The 17,129-nt window shown below is 52.4% G+C and overlaps 1 protein-coding gene across 1 annotated transcript in view; it reads left to right on the top strand.

Moving 5' to 3' along the window:
• AKT1 (AKT serine/threonine kinase 1) overlaps nucleotides 1–17,129 on the top strand; it is a 74,441-nt gene that overhangs the window by 45,672 nt on the left and 11,640 nt on the right. The window contains exons 4-9 of the mRNA XM_029067589.2: nucleotides 7,250–7,361; nucleotides 9,202–9,349; nucleotides 11,090–11,221; nucleotides 11,329–11,394; nucleotides 12,507–12,575; nucleotides 15,829–15,954. Of these exons, the coding sequence (XP_028923422.1) occupies nucleotides 7,250–7,361; nucleotides 9,202–9,349; nucleotides 11,090–11,221; nucleotides 11,329–11,394; nucleotides 12,507–12,575; nucleotides 15,829–15,954 (653 nt within the window). The remainder of the gene's footprint in view (nucleotides 1–7,249; nucleotides 7,362–9,201; nucleotides 9,350–11,089; nucleotides 11,222–11,328; nucleotides 11,395–12,506; nucleotides 12,576–15,828; nucleotides 15,955–17,129) is intronic.

The following is a 17,129-nucleotide window of genomic DNA, read 5'->3' as shown; positions in this document are numbered from 1 at the left end:
AAGTGACTTGCCCAAAGTCATAGATCAGGCAAGTGGTGGAGCCAGGGTTAAGAACCCAGGCCCTTTGGCTCTTTCCACTAAGCCACTGCTGCTTCCCTCTCCCACATGAGGCTGACCCTCTAAGTGGGAGAAGGGAGAACAGGTATCTTATACCCATTTTACAGATGAAGAAACTGAGACACAGAGCGGTTAATCGGCTTGCCCAAAGTCACACCACAGGCAAGTGTCGAAGCTGGGATTTGAACCCAGTCATGGGCTGTAGACCTCTAGGCCATGCTGCTTCTCAAAGACTCCCCTATTTCGGGAAGAGGTGGTCTGGGGAGGGAGGGCAGAAGGTCATCTCGTCCATTTCCTCATCTCTGGGTTGGTCCCAGTGGGAATCATTCCAGAAAGCAAGCCGCTTTTCTTGAGGAGAAGATCTAACCCTCACCCCCTATCCACCCTGATCCCGAACACAGATCTGGCCGCTGAAGTCGGGGCCATCAAGGCAACTGTTCAGGTGGCCAAACGGACAAGAGTTTCGGCGCTGGGCCGGATGGCCGCCAGGGCTCACCTTCCCTAGGAGGTCAGGGTACCTCCGGGAGGAAGGCTGAGCCCGGACTTGTGGAGGAAGCTCAACCCAGGAATGCGGGCGCGTTTTTCTTGGGCCCCGGCCACCAGCCTCACCTGATCTCTGGGATCCCCTCGGCGGCCCCCGCTGGGGCCCAGGGGAAGAAGGAGCGAGCGAACCAACGGTCGGCTGCTCCCACGTCTGAGATGGAAGCTCCGTTATGATTGAGCAGGGTAATTAGACGGCATATTGTTCCCTGAACAAATCCGTCCTCCGTGACATGCGTGAATTATAGCGGTTATTAACCGACAGATCTCTATTATTCATCTTGTGGCGTGTGCCTGAGATTGCTGGATCTGTGAGCTGAACCCGGATCGGGACCCCAAACGCTGATTTGGAGGAAAAATCTCCCTCTAATTACCCCTGGACCTCAGCCATGACCAGGGGAAGGATGTTGGACCCCTCGGCACGGGGTCGATGAGCCGCTGGAGGCTGACCCCGTAGGCTCACTTTCCTTCCTCTTGAGTCGCCCATCCTTGGCGAGGGCTACTGATGGGTCGAACTTCTCTGCTGGAGGCCTTCCGGGGGTGGGTGGTCCTTCGACCGGGGTCGGGTTAGGGCATGAGCCAGGGGGATGGATTAGATGGCCCTTTGAGGCCCCTCCCAATGCAGGACTTAGGCCCCCCAGGCCACCCATCTGGGGTCACTCTTCCTCCTTTGCAGATGAAGAAAAATTAATTTCCCCATGGAAGAGAGGTCAGGAAGAGGGATCCGGCGGCTCCATCCCCAGGGCTCTGCCGCCCCTTTGGGGGTCCCGCTGGTCAGAGCCGGCAGGAGACAAAGGTGGGGGTGAGGGGCGTGGGAGTCGGTGGTCCCCGGCCCAGCTGGAAGGAGGAGGGTCCGGGTGTGGGCGGCCGGTGGGGTTCTCCGACAGAGGCAGCCCGGTGTCCCCCACCGCCGGCCCACATGGATCGGCACCCGCTCCCTCACAGCGGCCGTGGTCCCCGGCACACGGGTTGGGGGAGCTGGGGCTCCTCACTGGTTTTCACTCAGGGAAAAGCGCTGATCATTTCAGCGGGAAATGAGGCGTGAACCGCGGAGCCGAGGATCCGGCAGCCGGAGATGCCGGCACACGCCGTCACGTCCTGGAAATGGGCTAATTAAAGGCTCGGAGCGGGAAGATCCAGGCGGGGGTGCTCCAGCCGGGAATGAAGTGAGCCCGAACCCCATCCCGGAGAAGGGCCCCCCCTCGTCCCCCTCGACCACCCCAGGGAGGCCCACTGGAACCACTGGAGACCGGTTGCCATCTGGGTCCATTGGTCCCCGGGGAAGGCTACATTCATGTGCTGCGGGATTCGTTGAGTTCTTGCGTTTCTATGGTATTTTAGGTTTCCCCGAGCCCTCTCCTCCAAGAGGACGAGGGGAGCAGCATCCCGCCCAGAATCTTTAGAATACTTTTATTTTCCCGGAGCGATTTTACATTCATTCCCTCTCGGTGTTCCCGCAGCATCGCCAAGGTAGGGGGATCCAGGAATTATCTTGCCATTAATTGAGGAGTAATCAGAGACCCAGAGAAGTCAAGGATGGACTGTAAGCAGGAAACGTGTCTACCCAACTCTTTTATATTTGTACTCTCCCAAGCGTGTGGCTTAGTGGATAGAGCACAGACTGGCCTAGTGGATAGAGCGCAGGCCTGGGGGTCAGAAGGACTTGGGTTCTAATCCTGACTCCGCCACATGTCTGCTGTGTGACCTTGGGCAAGTCACTTCACTTCTCTGGGCTTCAGTTCCCTCATCTGTAAAACATGAATCAAGACTGCAAGCACCGTGTGGGACAGGGACTGTGTCCAACCTGATTAACTTGTGTTTACCCCAGGACTTTGAACAGTGCTTGGCACACAGTAAGTGCTTAACAAGTACCATTATCATTATTATAGCAAACTGCATACAGTAGGCGCTCAGTAAATGCAATTGATTGATTAAGAGACATCCCTGAGGTTGCACAGCAAGGATCGTTTTCCCCAATTTACAGAGCCTGTGCTCAGAGAGGATAAAGTGGCCTGCCCAAGATGATATAGGGTGATGGGACCGAAACGCAGGTCTCTTAACTCCCAGACCGTAGGTCTTTCCACTAGGCCACATTGACTCCCAGCATGCTGCCGGGATGGCGGAAAATTCTTCCCCATGGTACAGATGGGAGAACTGAAATACAGAATCTGTGGGTTGGTCAGAGGCAGAACGGGGGCTAGTTAGAATCCTGGTGTCCTGTTTGCCAGCCCTGCCAGCTGTCCACCAACTCCTGCTTCCTCCCAGCTGAGTATCAAAATCAGTCAAGCAGTCATATTTATTGAGCGCTTACTGGGTATAGAGCACTGTACCGTGTGCTTGAGAGAGTACAGTGTAGCAGTATTGTACGCGTTTCCTGCCCATAGAGAGCATACAGTCTAGAGGGGGAGACAGACGTTGATGTAAATAAATGAATTACGGATATGGACGTAAGTGCTTTGGGGCTGAGGGCGGGCAGTGAATCAAGCGAGCAAGTCAGGGCGACGCAGAAGGGAATGGGAGAAGAGGAAATGAGGGTTTAGTCAGGGAAGGCCTTTTGGAGGAGCTGCGCCTTCAATAAGGCTCTAAATATGGGGAGAGTCATTGTCAGATATAAAGAGAGGGAGGAAGTGGTGGGTTGAGGGAAGGAGTGGGGTCTCTTGGTCTCTCCGGTACTGGGAGAAGTTGACCAGAATGCTTTGGATCGAGGGAGTCTGTCCCAGATGCTGGAATCAGGAGTGAGGAAACAACATTGGTTAATGGGAAGAGCACAGGGAGTTAGAGGACTTAGATTCCAATTCTGGCTCTGACACTGGTCTGCTGGGGGACCTCGGGCAATTCACATAACTTCTGTGTACCTCCATTGCCTCATCTGTAAAGTGGTGATTAAAACTATTAGCCCCATGTGGTGCAAGGACTGTGCCCAACTCAATTAGCTTGTATCTACCCCAGCACTTAGTACGGTGCCTGGCATATACAATAGGTGCTTAAGAAGGTTGCCTATCAACCTCGCAGGAAACAAAAACTTCTCTCTCTAGGCTTCAGGGCTGTCCATCACCTTGCCCCCTCCTACCTCTCCTCCCTTGTCTCTTTCTACTCCCCACCCGGCACGCTCTGCTTCTCTGCCGCCCACCTCCTCACAGTCAGTCCGTCCCCTTACCTCCCCCACCCCCTTTTCGCCTATCCCGCCGTTCGTGTGCGCCGTCGACCCCTCGGCCACGTCCTCCTGCTGTCCTGGAATGCCTTCCCTTCTCACCTCCGCCAAACTAATTCTCTTCCCCTCTTCAAAGCCCTACTGAGAGCTCACCTCCTCCAAGAGGCCTTCCCAGACTGAGCTTCCCCTTTTCCCTCTGCTCCCTCTGCTGCTCCTCTACCTCCCCTTCACCTCCCCTCAGCTAAGTCCCCTTTCCCCCCCTTTCCCTCTGCCCCTCCCCCTCTCTCCATTCCCCTCCCCTCAGCACTGTGCTCGTCCCCTCAACTGTATATATCTTCATTACCCTATTTATTTTGTTAATGAGATGTACATCACCTTGATTCTGTTTATTGCTATCGTCTTAATGAGATGTACATCTCCTTGATTCTATTTATTGCTATTGTTTTTGTCTGTCTCCCCCGATTAGACTGTAAGCCCGTCAGTGGGCAGGGACTGTCTCTATCTGTTGCCGATTTGTACATTCCAAGCGCTTAGTACAGTGCTCTGCACATAGTAAGCGCTCAATAAATACTATTGAATGAATGAATGAAATACCAGTACAGATAGAGATGGGGGGCACAGTCCACCTCCTGATAAAACCCATTAGCCACCATCCCCCAGGTCCTGTGGGGGGTCTTGCCCTCTGTGGTCTGCCAGAAAAGACCAGCAGGGTGGAAGGGAGAGAGCAGAAGTTCCCCAAGTCTTCTCCTCTCTTTGTCCCTCCCTCAACCAGGCAGTCAGCCATACTTATTGAACATTTACTGTATGCAGAGCTCTGTACTAAGCGCTCGGGAGAGTACAATACAACAATAAACAGGTTCCCTGCCCACAAGAAGCGTACAGTCTAGAAGGGATTTACAGTCTAGTCCCCAGTAATGTGTGCGTGGGTGTGCGTGTACATGAACGGGCATGAGAGCGTTGTCTCCCCCATCAGATTGGCAGCCACTCGAAGGCAAGGGCTGTGAATTCCCCCTCCTGCGGGCAGCTTGGGATTTATGACTCGATTCTTTCCTGAAAACTGGGTCGAGTCAAAGTCTCTCATGTTGGAACCCGTTTTCTCAGTGGAGCAGTGTTCTAAATGAGGGATTGCTTCCCTCACTAAGATTGATAATTTTTACCCGAACTACACAGAATTGTGTCTTCAATCCATCTTAAGGGAATGATATAGCTCTGTTAACCCATTTATTTGTTTATTGAGACAGATTTCACGATAGCGGAGTCAACTTTGTGGAGGTAAAATGGATGTGTTGACCCTCCCTGGTGACTCTCTCTCCTGCCCTGCTCTTTGTCTCTCCAGCTCCACCCCTCTCATCCTCTGTTGGACTCCTTTCTTCCCCACACCTTTGCGCCACCAAAATAATAATTTTGGTATTAAGTGCTTACTGTGTGCCAAACACTGCACTGAGCACTGGGTAGATACAAAATAATCAGGTCAGATACAGTCCCTGGCCCACCTGGGGCTCGCAGTCCAAGGGGGAGGCGGAACAGGTATTGAATCCCCATTTCACAGATGAGGAAACAGAGTCCCAGTAGAGTTAAGTGACTTGCGCAAGCAGGCAAGTAAGTAGCGGAGCTGAGATGAGATCCCAGGTCCTCTGATTCCCAGGCCCGCTTCTCGTCGTTGCTGGCCGCCGACACTCCGAGGAAGGTTCTCTCTGTGGACGGAGCTGTTTGTTTAGGTGGGGTAGAGGCCAGCGTGGGTTCTGTTTGTTTCAGTCCTGAGCTGGGAGCAGTAACGGCAGAGCTTCCCCTTCTTTGTTGTCCTCTCTCCCCTCTTGGTCAGGGACATGCCATGAGCTGAAACACCCAAATGAATCCCGTCAGCCTGTCCAGTTGCCCCTCTGAGCCTGGGGCTTGGAAATGGGCCGGACCCGGGCCTGGGAGACACCTCCCCACTCCTTCTCTCCCCAGCCCCGATCCGTGTGGTCACCTGTCTGTGGCCCCCGTCCTGAGCCCAGCCAGGGCCGCTTTGCTCATGTACCTCTTTCCTGGACGCCTCAGCGGTTCTCGGCTGCCTGGTTGCTAGCGAACTGCAGCTGGAATTCCAAACATTTACTTTCAAATGCTAAACGACCCATCCAGAGGGCACTGCCCCAGCCAGCAGGCGGGAGGGAGGGCGGGCCGGCCAGCCGGGAGGGATTCCTGAGCCGTTGCTTCCGCCCCCTCTGCCCCCCCACAACCCACCCACCCCTGGCCCGTTCCCGATCCTGCCAAGCCTTGCGGGTTGCCGGCATAGAGTTTTGGGGACGCGATTGGTGGAAATCTTTTCCCTCTCGACCCTCGGAGGCTCCAACCGGGCTTCGCCCTGAGAAACGAGCTGGCGAGCACCCACAGAAATTGTTCCCCTGCTCAGGGATCGATCTTTTTCCCCTCCGAATTCCCCCATCCTCTGCCCTGGTCTCCATTCCTGCCCCTAGGAGCCCTCACACAGTTTTTTGCGGGTGGAACGCATGGGTGCACGCGTGCGGGCAGATGCGTCTCCATGGGTGTGGTGATTTTCACATGTGAAAATGGCAAAGTTTATAAGGAGAAGCTTAGCTGCCCTTTCCAGACCCAAGAGGCGATGTGTCGGGAATGGGAATCCAGTACCAATTCCGTCTAATGGGCTGGGATTCCAGAGGTGTTCCGGGTTGTGGGAAGAACACCAATTGTGGAATTTGTTAGGCGCTTACTGGGTGCCAAGCACTGTGCTAAGCATGGAGTAGCTACCAGAGGTGTTCTGGATCCTGGGAAGAACCCCAATTGTGGAATTTGATAAGTGCTTACTGTGTGCCAAACACTGTGCTAAGCGTGAGGTAGATACCAGATAATCAACTTGGGCACAATCCCCAGTCTGCCTGGGGCTTGCAGTCTAAGTAGCAGGGAGAACAAGTATTGAGTCCCCATTTTACAGACAAAGAAACTGAGGCCCAGAAAAGTTAAGCGACTTGTCCAAGGTCACCCAGCAGGCAAGCGACAGAACTGAGAATAGAACCCAGCTCTCCTGACTCCCGGATCTGTGATCTGTGCTGGATTTTGGTGTCCTTGAACTCAGTGGCCAGCGTGGTCTTGGAAAAGGCTGGGTCAGCACGCCCATTGGTCCTTTCTCTCTGCCCCGCCCTGGCCCAGCTTTCATTCATTTTCAGTCAATCGTATTTATTGAGTGCTTACTGTGTGCAGAGCACTGTACTAAGCACTTGGGAGAGTACAATACAACAATAAACAGACACATTCCCTACCCACAATGAGCTTAGAGTCTAGAGCTGACATTCGTCCTCATAAGGCACTGAGGCGGGAGCGGCTTGTGGGACTGGGGACTTCCTGTCTGCAAGGCTCCCGCCTCTCCCGGGCCAAACAGTTTAGGTTTTTGTCAGCCCGGCACATCGTCCCGGACTGTCCCAAAGTAGGGAACACCAAGATTTGAACCGAGGCAAATGCGATTACAATACTCAGCCCTGGGTCTCTCTTCCCCGACTTTATTAGAGTGCCAGCTGATGAAGACGGAGCGTCCCAAGCCCAACACTTTCATCATCAGATGTCTGCAGTGGACCACAGTCATCGAGAGAACCTTCCACGTGGAGACCCCCGAAGAGAGGTTAGTTTCCTCCTGGTCTCAGGGTGGAGCGGCCAGATGGAAGCCCGTCCCTGTGCCCACACTCAAAGCCTCTCTGATTCTCTCCCTCCCATCCACTGGGCCCTATCCCTTGGGGGGCAGAGGGCAACAGCTGTGATCGGAGGGGTAGGAGATGGGCAGCCCTCCTGGGTTCCCAGCCCTCCTTGCCCAGGATCACTGGAGCCCAGAACTGCTAGAGGGGCTTGCGGAGAGACCCCAAGAGAAGACCCAGCCCTGGGGGTGGCAGGGAGAGAGGAGAAGGAGGGTGACGCTAGAATCCAAAATGAGGTTTTTGGGGTCTCCGTGGATTCCAGTCCTCGCAATTCCCCAGAGACAAACTGAGACTGGTGAATTTGTGCCTACCCCAGGGCTTAGATCAGTGGTTGCCACGTAGTAAGCGCTTAACAAATACCATTCAAAAAAAGAGTGAGAGGTGGCTGGGGAGAGATTTCTCTATAAAGTCATCGCCATCGTTGTCAACGTTGATATTCACCGAGTACCAACTGTATGCAGGGCGTGTCCCTGGCACCCATTGTGGACAGGGTGCTGTAGTGGACACCTGCCCTGTGCAGGGGGCTCTACTAAGCTATAATAACAGTAGCCTTCAAGGAGCATACACTCTAATATATTGGAGTATTATTACGATGACTAATCTGTTGAACACCTACTTGGCACAGAGTACTGTATTAGACACTAGAGAATATTTTAAAACTACAAATCAAAGCTAATCCTTGCCCCCAGGAACCTACAGTCTGGAGGGAGAACTTACAGTCTGGAGGGAGACAAATAGAGAAAAATAACCGACATTTATATGTCTAAACCAAGCCTAAGCTTTCCCAATGATTCATTCGTATTTATTGAGTGCTTACCATGTGCAGAGCACTGTACCAAGCACTTGGTAGAGTACAGTATAAACAGAGTTGGTGGACGCGTTCGCTGCCCACAACGAGCTCATAGTCTAGAGGGCGAGATAGGCATTAATGTAAATAAGTAAATGATGGTTACTTCTATAAGTGCTGTGGGGCTGAGGGAGGGGTGAATAAATGGAGCAAATCAGGGTGACGCAGAAGGGAGTGGGAGAAGAGGAAAGGAGGGCTTAGTCCGGCAAGGCCTCTTGGAGGAGATGTGCCTTCAATAAGGCTTTGAAGCGGGGGAGAGTAATTATCTGTTGGATGTGAAGAGGGAGGGCATTCCAGGCTGGAAGCAGGATGTGGGTGAGAGGTCGTCAGTGAGATAGACGAGATGGAGGTACAGCGAGTAGGTTGGCATTAGAAAGCTGGGATGAAGTAGGAGAGCAGCGAGGTAAGGTAGGAGGGGGCAGGGTGATTGGGTGCTTTTCCCTCTTTCAGCCCATTCCAGGCTTGAGAGCACGAGCTTACAGACCAAAGTAACCAAACAGCTTTGCTTAAGGGGGTCCTGGCCCACGTTGGCAATCACAGTCCATCTCCTCGGGTTAAGTCTCCCTGGATCCCGGAGTCCTCGGTTTCCCCCTGCCCATCCCTGAGAGAGGATGGAGGAGCCCGACGGCTCAGAGCCCCGAGAGCTGGGTGAAGGTGTCAGGGGATTTTGTCACCCATCAAGCATCCGCTCAATGTTAAAGCCCATAGTTGCTGAGGTGGGGGAAGCCCCCCAAGAGGTGTCTGCTTCCCAAGTTCCCAGGCAAGGGCACGAGCAGGGATAGCGGACCACGTGAGTGTGCCCGGAGGCTACCGAGAGGAGCGGCTCGGATAGGGCGGGGTTCAGAGCCCGCCCACTCGGTCCCGCACAGCGGGGCTGTGTGCGGGCCGACGGTCACTCCTTCCTCTGGCTCTGCCCCTTGCAGGGAAGAATGGACCCGGGCTATCCAGACGGTGGCGGACAGCCTCAAGAAGCAGGAGGAGGAGTTGATGGATTTCAGGTCCGGGTCTCCCAGCGACAATTCCGGGGCCGAGGAGATGGAGGTGTCGACGACGAAACCTAAACACAAAGTGGTAAGCGAGGGCGGGCCTGGACTGTGGTGCAGAGCCTAGGGGGTTTGCCTCATTCCCAGGAGTCCCTCTCCCTTTCAAACTGGCCCCAGGACGGGGATGGGGGACGGAGGACGCTTTCTTAAGACCCGTCTCGCGCCTCACAGTGGAGGAGGTAAAGGTTGGGACGGAAATAATGAGCTTCAGGGATGCAGGGAACTCCCACACAGGAAACACTTAACAAATACTTTGACTTCTACTACTCCTGCTCTCAGTCAATCAATCAGTCAGTGCTATGTATTGTACATTTACCGCATGAAGAGCACTGTACTAAATGCTTGGGAGAATGCAATGTGACTACAATACTACTGTTGTGTGCAGGATACCATACTAAGCGCTCGGAAAAGAATGAATATGCAGGCGGGCTTTAGATGCAATCTCTGGCCCTCAATGGGATCACAGTCTAAGAAGCTAAGAAGTAGTGTGGCCTAGTGGATAGAGCAAGAGCCTGGGAGTCAGAAGGACCTGGTTTCTTTTCCTGGCTCTGCCACTTGTCTGCTACGTGACCTAGGGTGAGTCACTTCATTTCTTTGTGCCTCAGTTCCCTCATCTGTAAAATGGGGATTAAGACTGTGAGCCCCATGTGGGGCATGGACTGTGTATAACCTGAACCATCCCAGCGCTTATGATGATGCCCTGCACATAATAAATGCTTAATAAATACCATTAAAAAATGCAAGGGGGGGAGAAGAGACTGGGGACAGACACACAAGGAGCGATGAGTCAAAACACCAAGATACATATAAACATGGACAGATATACAAAATAGAAAGAAATCTTGGGTATCGTGGCAGGAGGAACAGAATTTCAGGCTCCTCACAGTTGCTACAGTCTTTCTGAGACTTTGTAGAGGTGCCACCACACCGTGGCTGCTCTTCTGTATCCCACCAGGGTGGTGCAAGGTGGGTCGGGAGGAAGGCCCCTCAGTGACGCAGAGGAGAGCTGGTGGGGTGTCCTAGGGAGGCTGCTTGGTGGTCCGGTGAGGGGGATGCCGAGGGCTCTGGATGTCCCACTAGAGAGGTAGCAGATTCCAGTGGATTCACTCGGCCGTGATGAAGAAAGAGGTCGAGGGATGCGGTCCTGCGACTTAAGTCTCCGTGGCCTGGCGTGCACAGGATGTCTCAGGAGCAGGGGCCTCTGAGAGTCACGGGAAGGAGGCGGTCACCAGTTGCCTCACTCAGCCGTCCGATATTGTTTCCAGAGCAGGATTCCTGAGCTAGATTGAGCCTTCCATGTGCGAGCATTGTGCTGGACAACTATTCTGGGCACTGTGCTGAGCCCCTGCTGTGTACAGATGTATACTGAGAGCACTGTACTGAGTGCTGTATGCACAGAGCTGCTCCAATTGCCTGTGAACAGACCAAAGAAGAGGAGTTGATAATTTATTGGCCAAGAAGTAGATAAAACTCAACGAAGTTTGAAAAGACGAAGGGTAGACAGGAGTCCATTAGCGACCTTTCTGGGGGGCTCAGAGATCCTCTAGCGGAGCCATTCCGGCCCTGGTCACAGAAGCCAGCAGTGCGACTTTATGGAGGTCGACCCTCCGGGACTAAAAGGGAAGAGGTGGGGAGGGGTCCGGGTTTGAGGCCGGAGGTTTGGGAGCGAAGTCGGTTCTGGCCGGGGAGTCTGTCCCCGTCAGATCCGGCCACTGCCGCGTGCCTCGAGACTGTCGTCAGTTCTGCTTGTGTCCGTTCCCGCCGACAGACCATGAACGAATTCGAGTACCTGAAGCTGCTGGGGAAAGGCACCTTTGGCAAGGTCATCCTGGTGAAGGAGAAAGCCACCGGGCGCTACTACGCCATGAAAATCCTGAAGAAGGAGGTCATCGTGGCCAAGGTGAGCCAGCGTGGCTGCGGGCCGTGAGACCCTTCCCAGGGAGCTGGTTGGTGGTGGGTGGGAGGGAGAAGGCGAGTGCCTGAGCGGATCTGGGGGTTGTCTCGTAGGATGAGGTGGCACACACGCTGACGGAGAATCGAGTCCTGCAGAACTCCAGGCACCCGTTCCTCACCGTAAGTCTTCCTTTCCCCGGCCGGTTTGGGCTAGGCTTCCGTGACCAACCCGCCCCCCAGCCCCTGCCTTGCCTGCAGACCCCCATCCCAACCTCTGTCAATGGTGGAGAAGAAGCCCGGGAGGGCAGGTGGGCTGGTTAGAAAAGCTGCCAACCTGTCAGTTACCGCATTTGTTTTCCTTCCATGCTGGGTGAACAATCCAGTTCTAAGTTTCATCTGTCAGGAGGTCCATTAAACATCCCTCACCCGACACATCACCGATTTTAACTAGGCCCCTTCCCTATGACTTCTTGGGGTACAGAGGGGAGAGGAGGTGACTCCCCTCCAGGCCTGTGAATAGAGTGAATGGGATGAGAGCTTAGGGATGCCAAACCCCTTCCATTCCCTCTAGTTAGTACGGAAGCCTGGCTCTCCCATCGCCCCAGCGCCAGGAATTTTCCAGCACAGCTTGAAGCGTGGGAGCAGATCTATCCATACGGTTGTCCCTCCGTACCCTCCAAAGGGTGCCCGCTCGGCAGAGAGCTGAGCGAGGTGCCCGCCCCAGAGCAGGAGGCGGGGTTGGGCAGGGGGTTGCCCGTAACCCAACTCTAGTCCAAGGGAGTAGTAAGTGGACTGGTGAGAGCCCCTCACCGAGGTGCCATGGGGACAAGAAGGGGCTGCGTGGACCCCCAGGGCGTGACCTCTCAGCGCGGGAGTAACGACGCCAAAGCCCCACTTAGGGACCCCTCCTTCCTCCGGATGGGAAGTGGGAAGCGAGAGGGAGGGATCCTGGAAGTTGAAGTCCAAGCGCATACTGATGCATGAGGTCTGGGCTTGGAACGTGGAAGTCTAGAAAAACTCCCAGACCAGGGGTGTGAACCCCAAAACCAGGGTTCCACACTACTCTAAGTAGTCCCCTACTCTGGTGGCTAGGTTTATCCACCTCCCACACTCCTTCCCCGCACCCCAGCTGACATCCGACAACGCCACTAAACGAAAAACGTTTGCTTTTTCAGCGGCAGGCAGCTCAGCTGTTCCGTATGCCACGACCTTTCCCGTCTGCCGGTCTGAAATTCCCGATGCAAAACTTTCCACTGGAGAAACTTAAAATTTCCTTCTTCCATCTGTTTCAGGCTTTAAAATATTCTTTCCAGACCCATGATCGCTTGTGCTTTGTGATGGAGTATGCTAATGGTGGAGAGGTAAGGAAAACTCTACTCTGAGGGCACCATCTTGAGCTTGCTCTTGGTCCCGAGTCAGTTGTCCCGGGCAGAGCAAGAGTCCGGCAACCTGCTTATGCTGTCGAGGGATGAAGGCAGACAGTTCATCCTCGCAGGGAACGCTTTTCTATCAGAAGGACCTGGGTTCCAATCCTTGCTCCGCCACTTGTCTGCTCAGTGAGCTTGGGCAAATCACTTCACTTTTCTTTGCCTCAGTTACCTCAGGTGTAAAATGGCGATTAAGGCTGTGAGCCCTATGAAGGACAGTGACTTTGTCCAACCCGATTTGCTTGTACCCACCCCAACACTTGGAACAGTGCCTGGCACATAGTAAGCGCTTAACAGATGCTATTATTATTATTATTACTATTATTATTATCATCATTGTACTTAGTTGATTGGTTTTCCTTTGGGGTGGTTCTGGTGGATGGTGGTGACTCCTGGCAGCCTGGCGGGCAGACTTTGGAACCAAAGATTGGCCCGATGCGAATGAGGGGTGCCATCCATCGGGGAACTCCACTCCACTGGGAATCAAAAGGAACCAGGTTCAAATCCTGGCTCCATTTCTTGTTTGCTGTGTGACCTCAGGCAAGTCATTTCTCTGTGCCTCAATTATCTCATCTGTAAAATGGGGATTAAAGCTGTGAGCCCCATGTGGGACAGGGACTGTGTCCAACCCAATTTGATTGTATCCACCCCAGCGCTTAGTATAATGCCTGTGATTGTTACATTGATAATAGTAATAGCATTTATAAGTGCTTAGTACAGTTCTCGGTACATAGTAACCACTCAATAAATACCATCGATTGATTGTTTAAGCACTTCCTAGGTACAGAGCAATATACAAAGTTTTGGTAAAGAATAGACAAGTAGGATTTTTTTTTTAATAGTATTTGTTAAGCTCTTAATATGTGCCAGGTACTGTTCTAAGCACTGGGATAGATGCAATCTAACCAGGTTGGACACAGCCCATGTCCCTCATGGAGCTCACATTTCTCAGAGGAGGCAACTGAGGCATAAGGAAGTTAAGTGACTTGCCTAAGGTCACACAGCAGACGTGGAGCAGCCGGGATTAGAACCCGTGTCTTTCCGACTCCCAGGCCTGTGCTTTATCCACTAGACCATGCTGCTCCTTGGGGAATCTCACAGTCTAAAAATAAAAAATGGGGAGAGGGGAATGGCAAAAGATACATAAGGAGAGGGGAAATCAAATAGCGAGACCGTATAAAGTCGAAAACAAAGCTCGGTTTCCAGCTCCTTGTAGTTCAGTAGTCATGGCCGCGGCCACGGTAACCGCTCCAGTGGCAGCCGTCACGGCCTTCCCGAGGTTTTGTGGAGGCGGTGCCAGGCCACGGCTGCTTTTCTCCATCCTGCCGAAATGGAGAGACGTGTTGGGAAGGGAGGCTCCTCTGTGGTGTGTGGGAGAGGTGGTGAGGGATTCCGGGCAAGCCACGAGACAGTCGGTAGGAATAGTCTACTGTACTAAACTAAGCTTGGTTGTACTAAACTGGGTGGATACAGACCAACTGGGTTGGACACAGGCCCTGTCCCACATGGGATTCACAATTGTAATCCCCGTTTTACAGATGAGATAGTCGAGGCACAGAGAAGTGAAGTGACTTGCCCGAGGTCACACAGCAAATGAGTGGCGGAGCCGGGATTTGAATCTGGTTCCCACTGATTCCCTGGCCCGTGCTCTGTCCACTAGGCCATGCTGCTTTGCTTATTTACAGGACTGGCCAACCCAGGTCATCTTCCTGAGAGACTCGGTTGGGCATGGAGGGAAAGGATTAGATTAAACCCAGTGGCAGATGCCATGCTAACTCGGCACTGTAAATAAACAGGGACCCACCCCCTGCCCCCAATGTGTGAAAACTCTGGCTCATCTCAATTAGCCCAGTGGGTTGCTGAAAACAAAGTTGGCTCCTCCTTTCCCTCACTGGGGACATGACTCTTGGGGGCGTGGGGCCGACTGACAGTGCGGGAGGGTGGGAGTGTTCTAGACATAGCAATCCCCTCTGGTGAGAAGCAGCGTGGCCTAGTGGAAAGAGCACGGGCCTGGGAGTCAGAAGGACCTGGGTTCTAATCCTGGCTCTACCAGCGTGTCTGCTGCGTTGACTTTGGGCAAGTCACCTGACTGCTCTGTGCCTCAGTTACGTCATCTGTGAAAATGGGGATTGAGAGTGTGAACCCCACGTGGGACATGGACTGTGTCCAACCTGATTAGCTTGTGTCTACCCCAGCACTTTGTACGGTGCCTGGCACATAGTAAGCACTTAACAAATACCTTTGAAAAAGGAAAAAAGGGAAGTGGGAAGAGTGGCCTTTGAGGTTAGGAAACTATTTGCAAGACTGTGCGCTCAGTGAACTTTGGGAATGACTACCCATCAAGGGTGAGTCATCATTGAGGCCAGGCAAGGGTAACAATAATAATAATAATAATAATAATAATAATAATAATAATAATAATTGTGTCATTTGTTAAGTGCTTACTGTGTGCCAAGCGCTGTACTAAGCACTGGGGGAGATAAAAGGTAATTAGGTCCTACACTGGGTTCACAGTCTAATTTGGAGGGAGAACAGGTATAAATCTCCCTTTACAGATGAGGATACTAAGGCAAAGAGAAGTTCACTAACTCGCCCAAGGTCACACAACAGGTGACGGAGCCGGGATTAGAACCCAGGTCCTCTGACTTCCGGGCCCGTATTTTTTCCAATAGCCTAGCCCGATTCCCAACGCTATAAAAATAACTCTGATTTCAGTCAGTCAGTGGTATTTAAACAAGAATTACTGTGTGCAGAGCACCATACTAAGTGCTTAGAAGAGTCCAACAGAGTCAGTAAGACACGACCAGGGTCATTTGCTTTACTCCGCTAGTGTCTGGTAACATTCAAGGGCTGGTAGGTGATTCTATCTTATTTTCAAAGCTGTGCTAAACCAAAGTGGAGGGTCCCCAGGAGAGGCCAGAACACCCTCTCCTCTTCTCCCACTCCCTTATACATCTCCCTGACTTGCTCCCTTTATTTTCCATCCCTTCCCAACCCCATAGCACTTATATACATATCTGCGTACGTAAGTTCTCCCCTTCTAGAATGTGAGCTTGTTGCGGGCAAGGAATCTGCCTGTTAAATTGTTATACTGTACTCTCCCAAGCACTTAGCAAAGTGCTCTGCACAAAGTAAGCATTCAGTAAACCCAGTTCACTGACAGATCGACGTGTCTTTCCCTCCACAGTTGTTTTTCCACCTATCAAGAGAGCGGGTGTTTTCTGAAGACCGGGCTCGGTTTTATGGCGCCGAGATTGTATCGGCACTGGATTATCTCCATTCAGAGAAGAATGTGGTGTACAGAGACTTAAAGGTAGGTGGAGGGTGCTTAGGCCAGGAGAAAGAGGGGTGTTTGGGTGCTGGAGGAGTAATTAATATGATTCAAACATCACCATACTTAAGAATTCTTATGCATGAATGATTAGGGGTGAGGGTGTAATTATGTCTGCTCAGCTTTGATTTTGACCCTACTTGTGGTTTTTTTTGTATGTTTGTCCCTCCCGGTTATCATTATTATTATTACTGTGTTTATTAAGTGCGTACTATGTGCCAAGATATTTACAAAGCATTGGGGTAGATGTGAGATAATCAGTTCCCATATGGGGCTCACAGTCTAAGTAGGAACAAGAACGGCTCTTAAATTCCCATTTTGCAGATGAGGGAGCTGAGGCACAGAGAAATGAAGTGACTTGCCGAAGGTCACGCAGCAGGCAGGTGGCAGAGCCCAGGTCCTGTGGCTCTCAGGCCTGTGCTAGCCTTCTTGATGCTAGGGAATGTTTTGCTTTGTTATTCTGGACTTCCCAGTAATCTTAATAATGATGATGGTATTTGTTAAGCACTCAGTATGTGCCAAGCACCATTCTAAGCGCTGGGATAGGTACAGGGTTATCAGGTTGTCGCACGTGGGGCTCACAGGCTTAATCCCCACTTTACAGATGAGGTAACCGAGGCCCAGAGAAGTTAAGTAACTTGCCCAAAGTCATTCAGCTGACAGGTGGCGGAGCAGGGATTAGAACTCATGACCTCTGACTCCCGAGTCCGGGATCTTTCCACTAAGCCGCGCTGCACTGGGTGGCTGCTCAATAAAGGCTATTACTGCAATTACTGCTACTAACGGTTAGACTGTGAGCCCGTCATCGGGCAGGGATGGTCTCTATCTCTTGCCTAATTGTAGGGCTCTTTCCACTAAGCCACACTGCTTTTAGAGAAGCAGCCTGGCTCAGTGGAAAGAGCACAGGCTTGGGAGTCAGAGGTCATGGGTTCGAGTCCCACCTCTGCCACTTAGCTGTGTGACTGTGGGCAAGTCACTTAACTTCTCTGTGCCTCAGTTACCTCATCTGTAAAATGGGCATTTAGATTGTGAGCCTCACGTGGAACAACCTGATGACCCTGTATCTACCCCAGCGCTTACAACAGTGCTCTGCACAGAGTAAGTGCTTAACAAATACCAATTTTGTTATATAACAACATACAATTTAACAATAAATA

Source organism: Ornithorhynchus anatinus, chromosome 1 (genome assembly GCF_004115215.2).
Source record: "Ornithorhynchus anatinus isolate Pmale09 chromosome 1, mOrnAna1.pri.v4, whole genome shotgun sequence".
NCBI classification, from domain to species: Eukaryota; Metazoa; Chordata; class Mammalia; order Monotremata; family Ornithorhynchidae; genus Ornithorhynchus; species Ornithorhynchus anatinus.
Note: the sequence above shows the minus strand (reverse complement) of the source record. Positions and strands in the feature narration are given on the sequence as shown.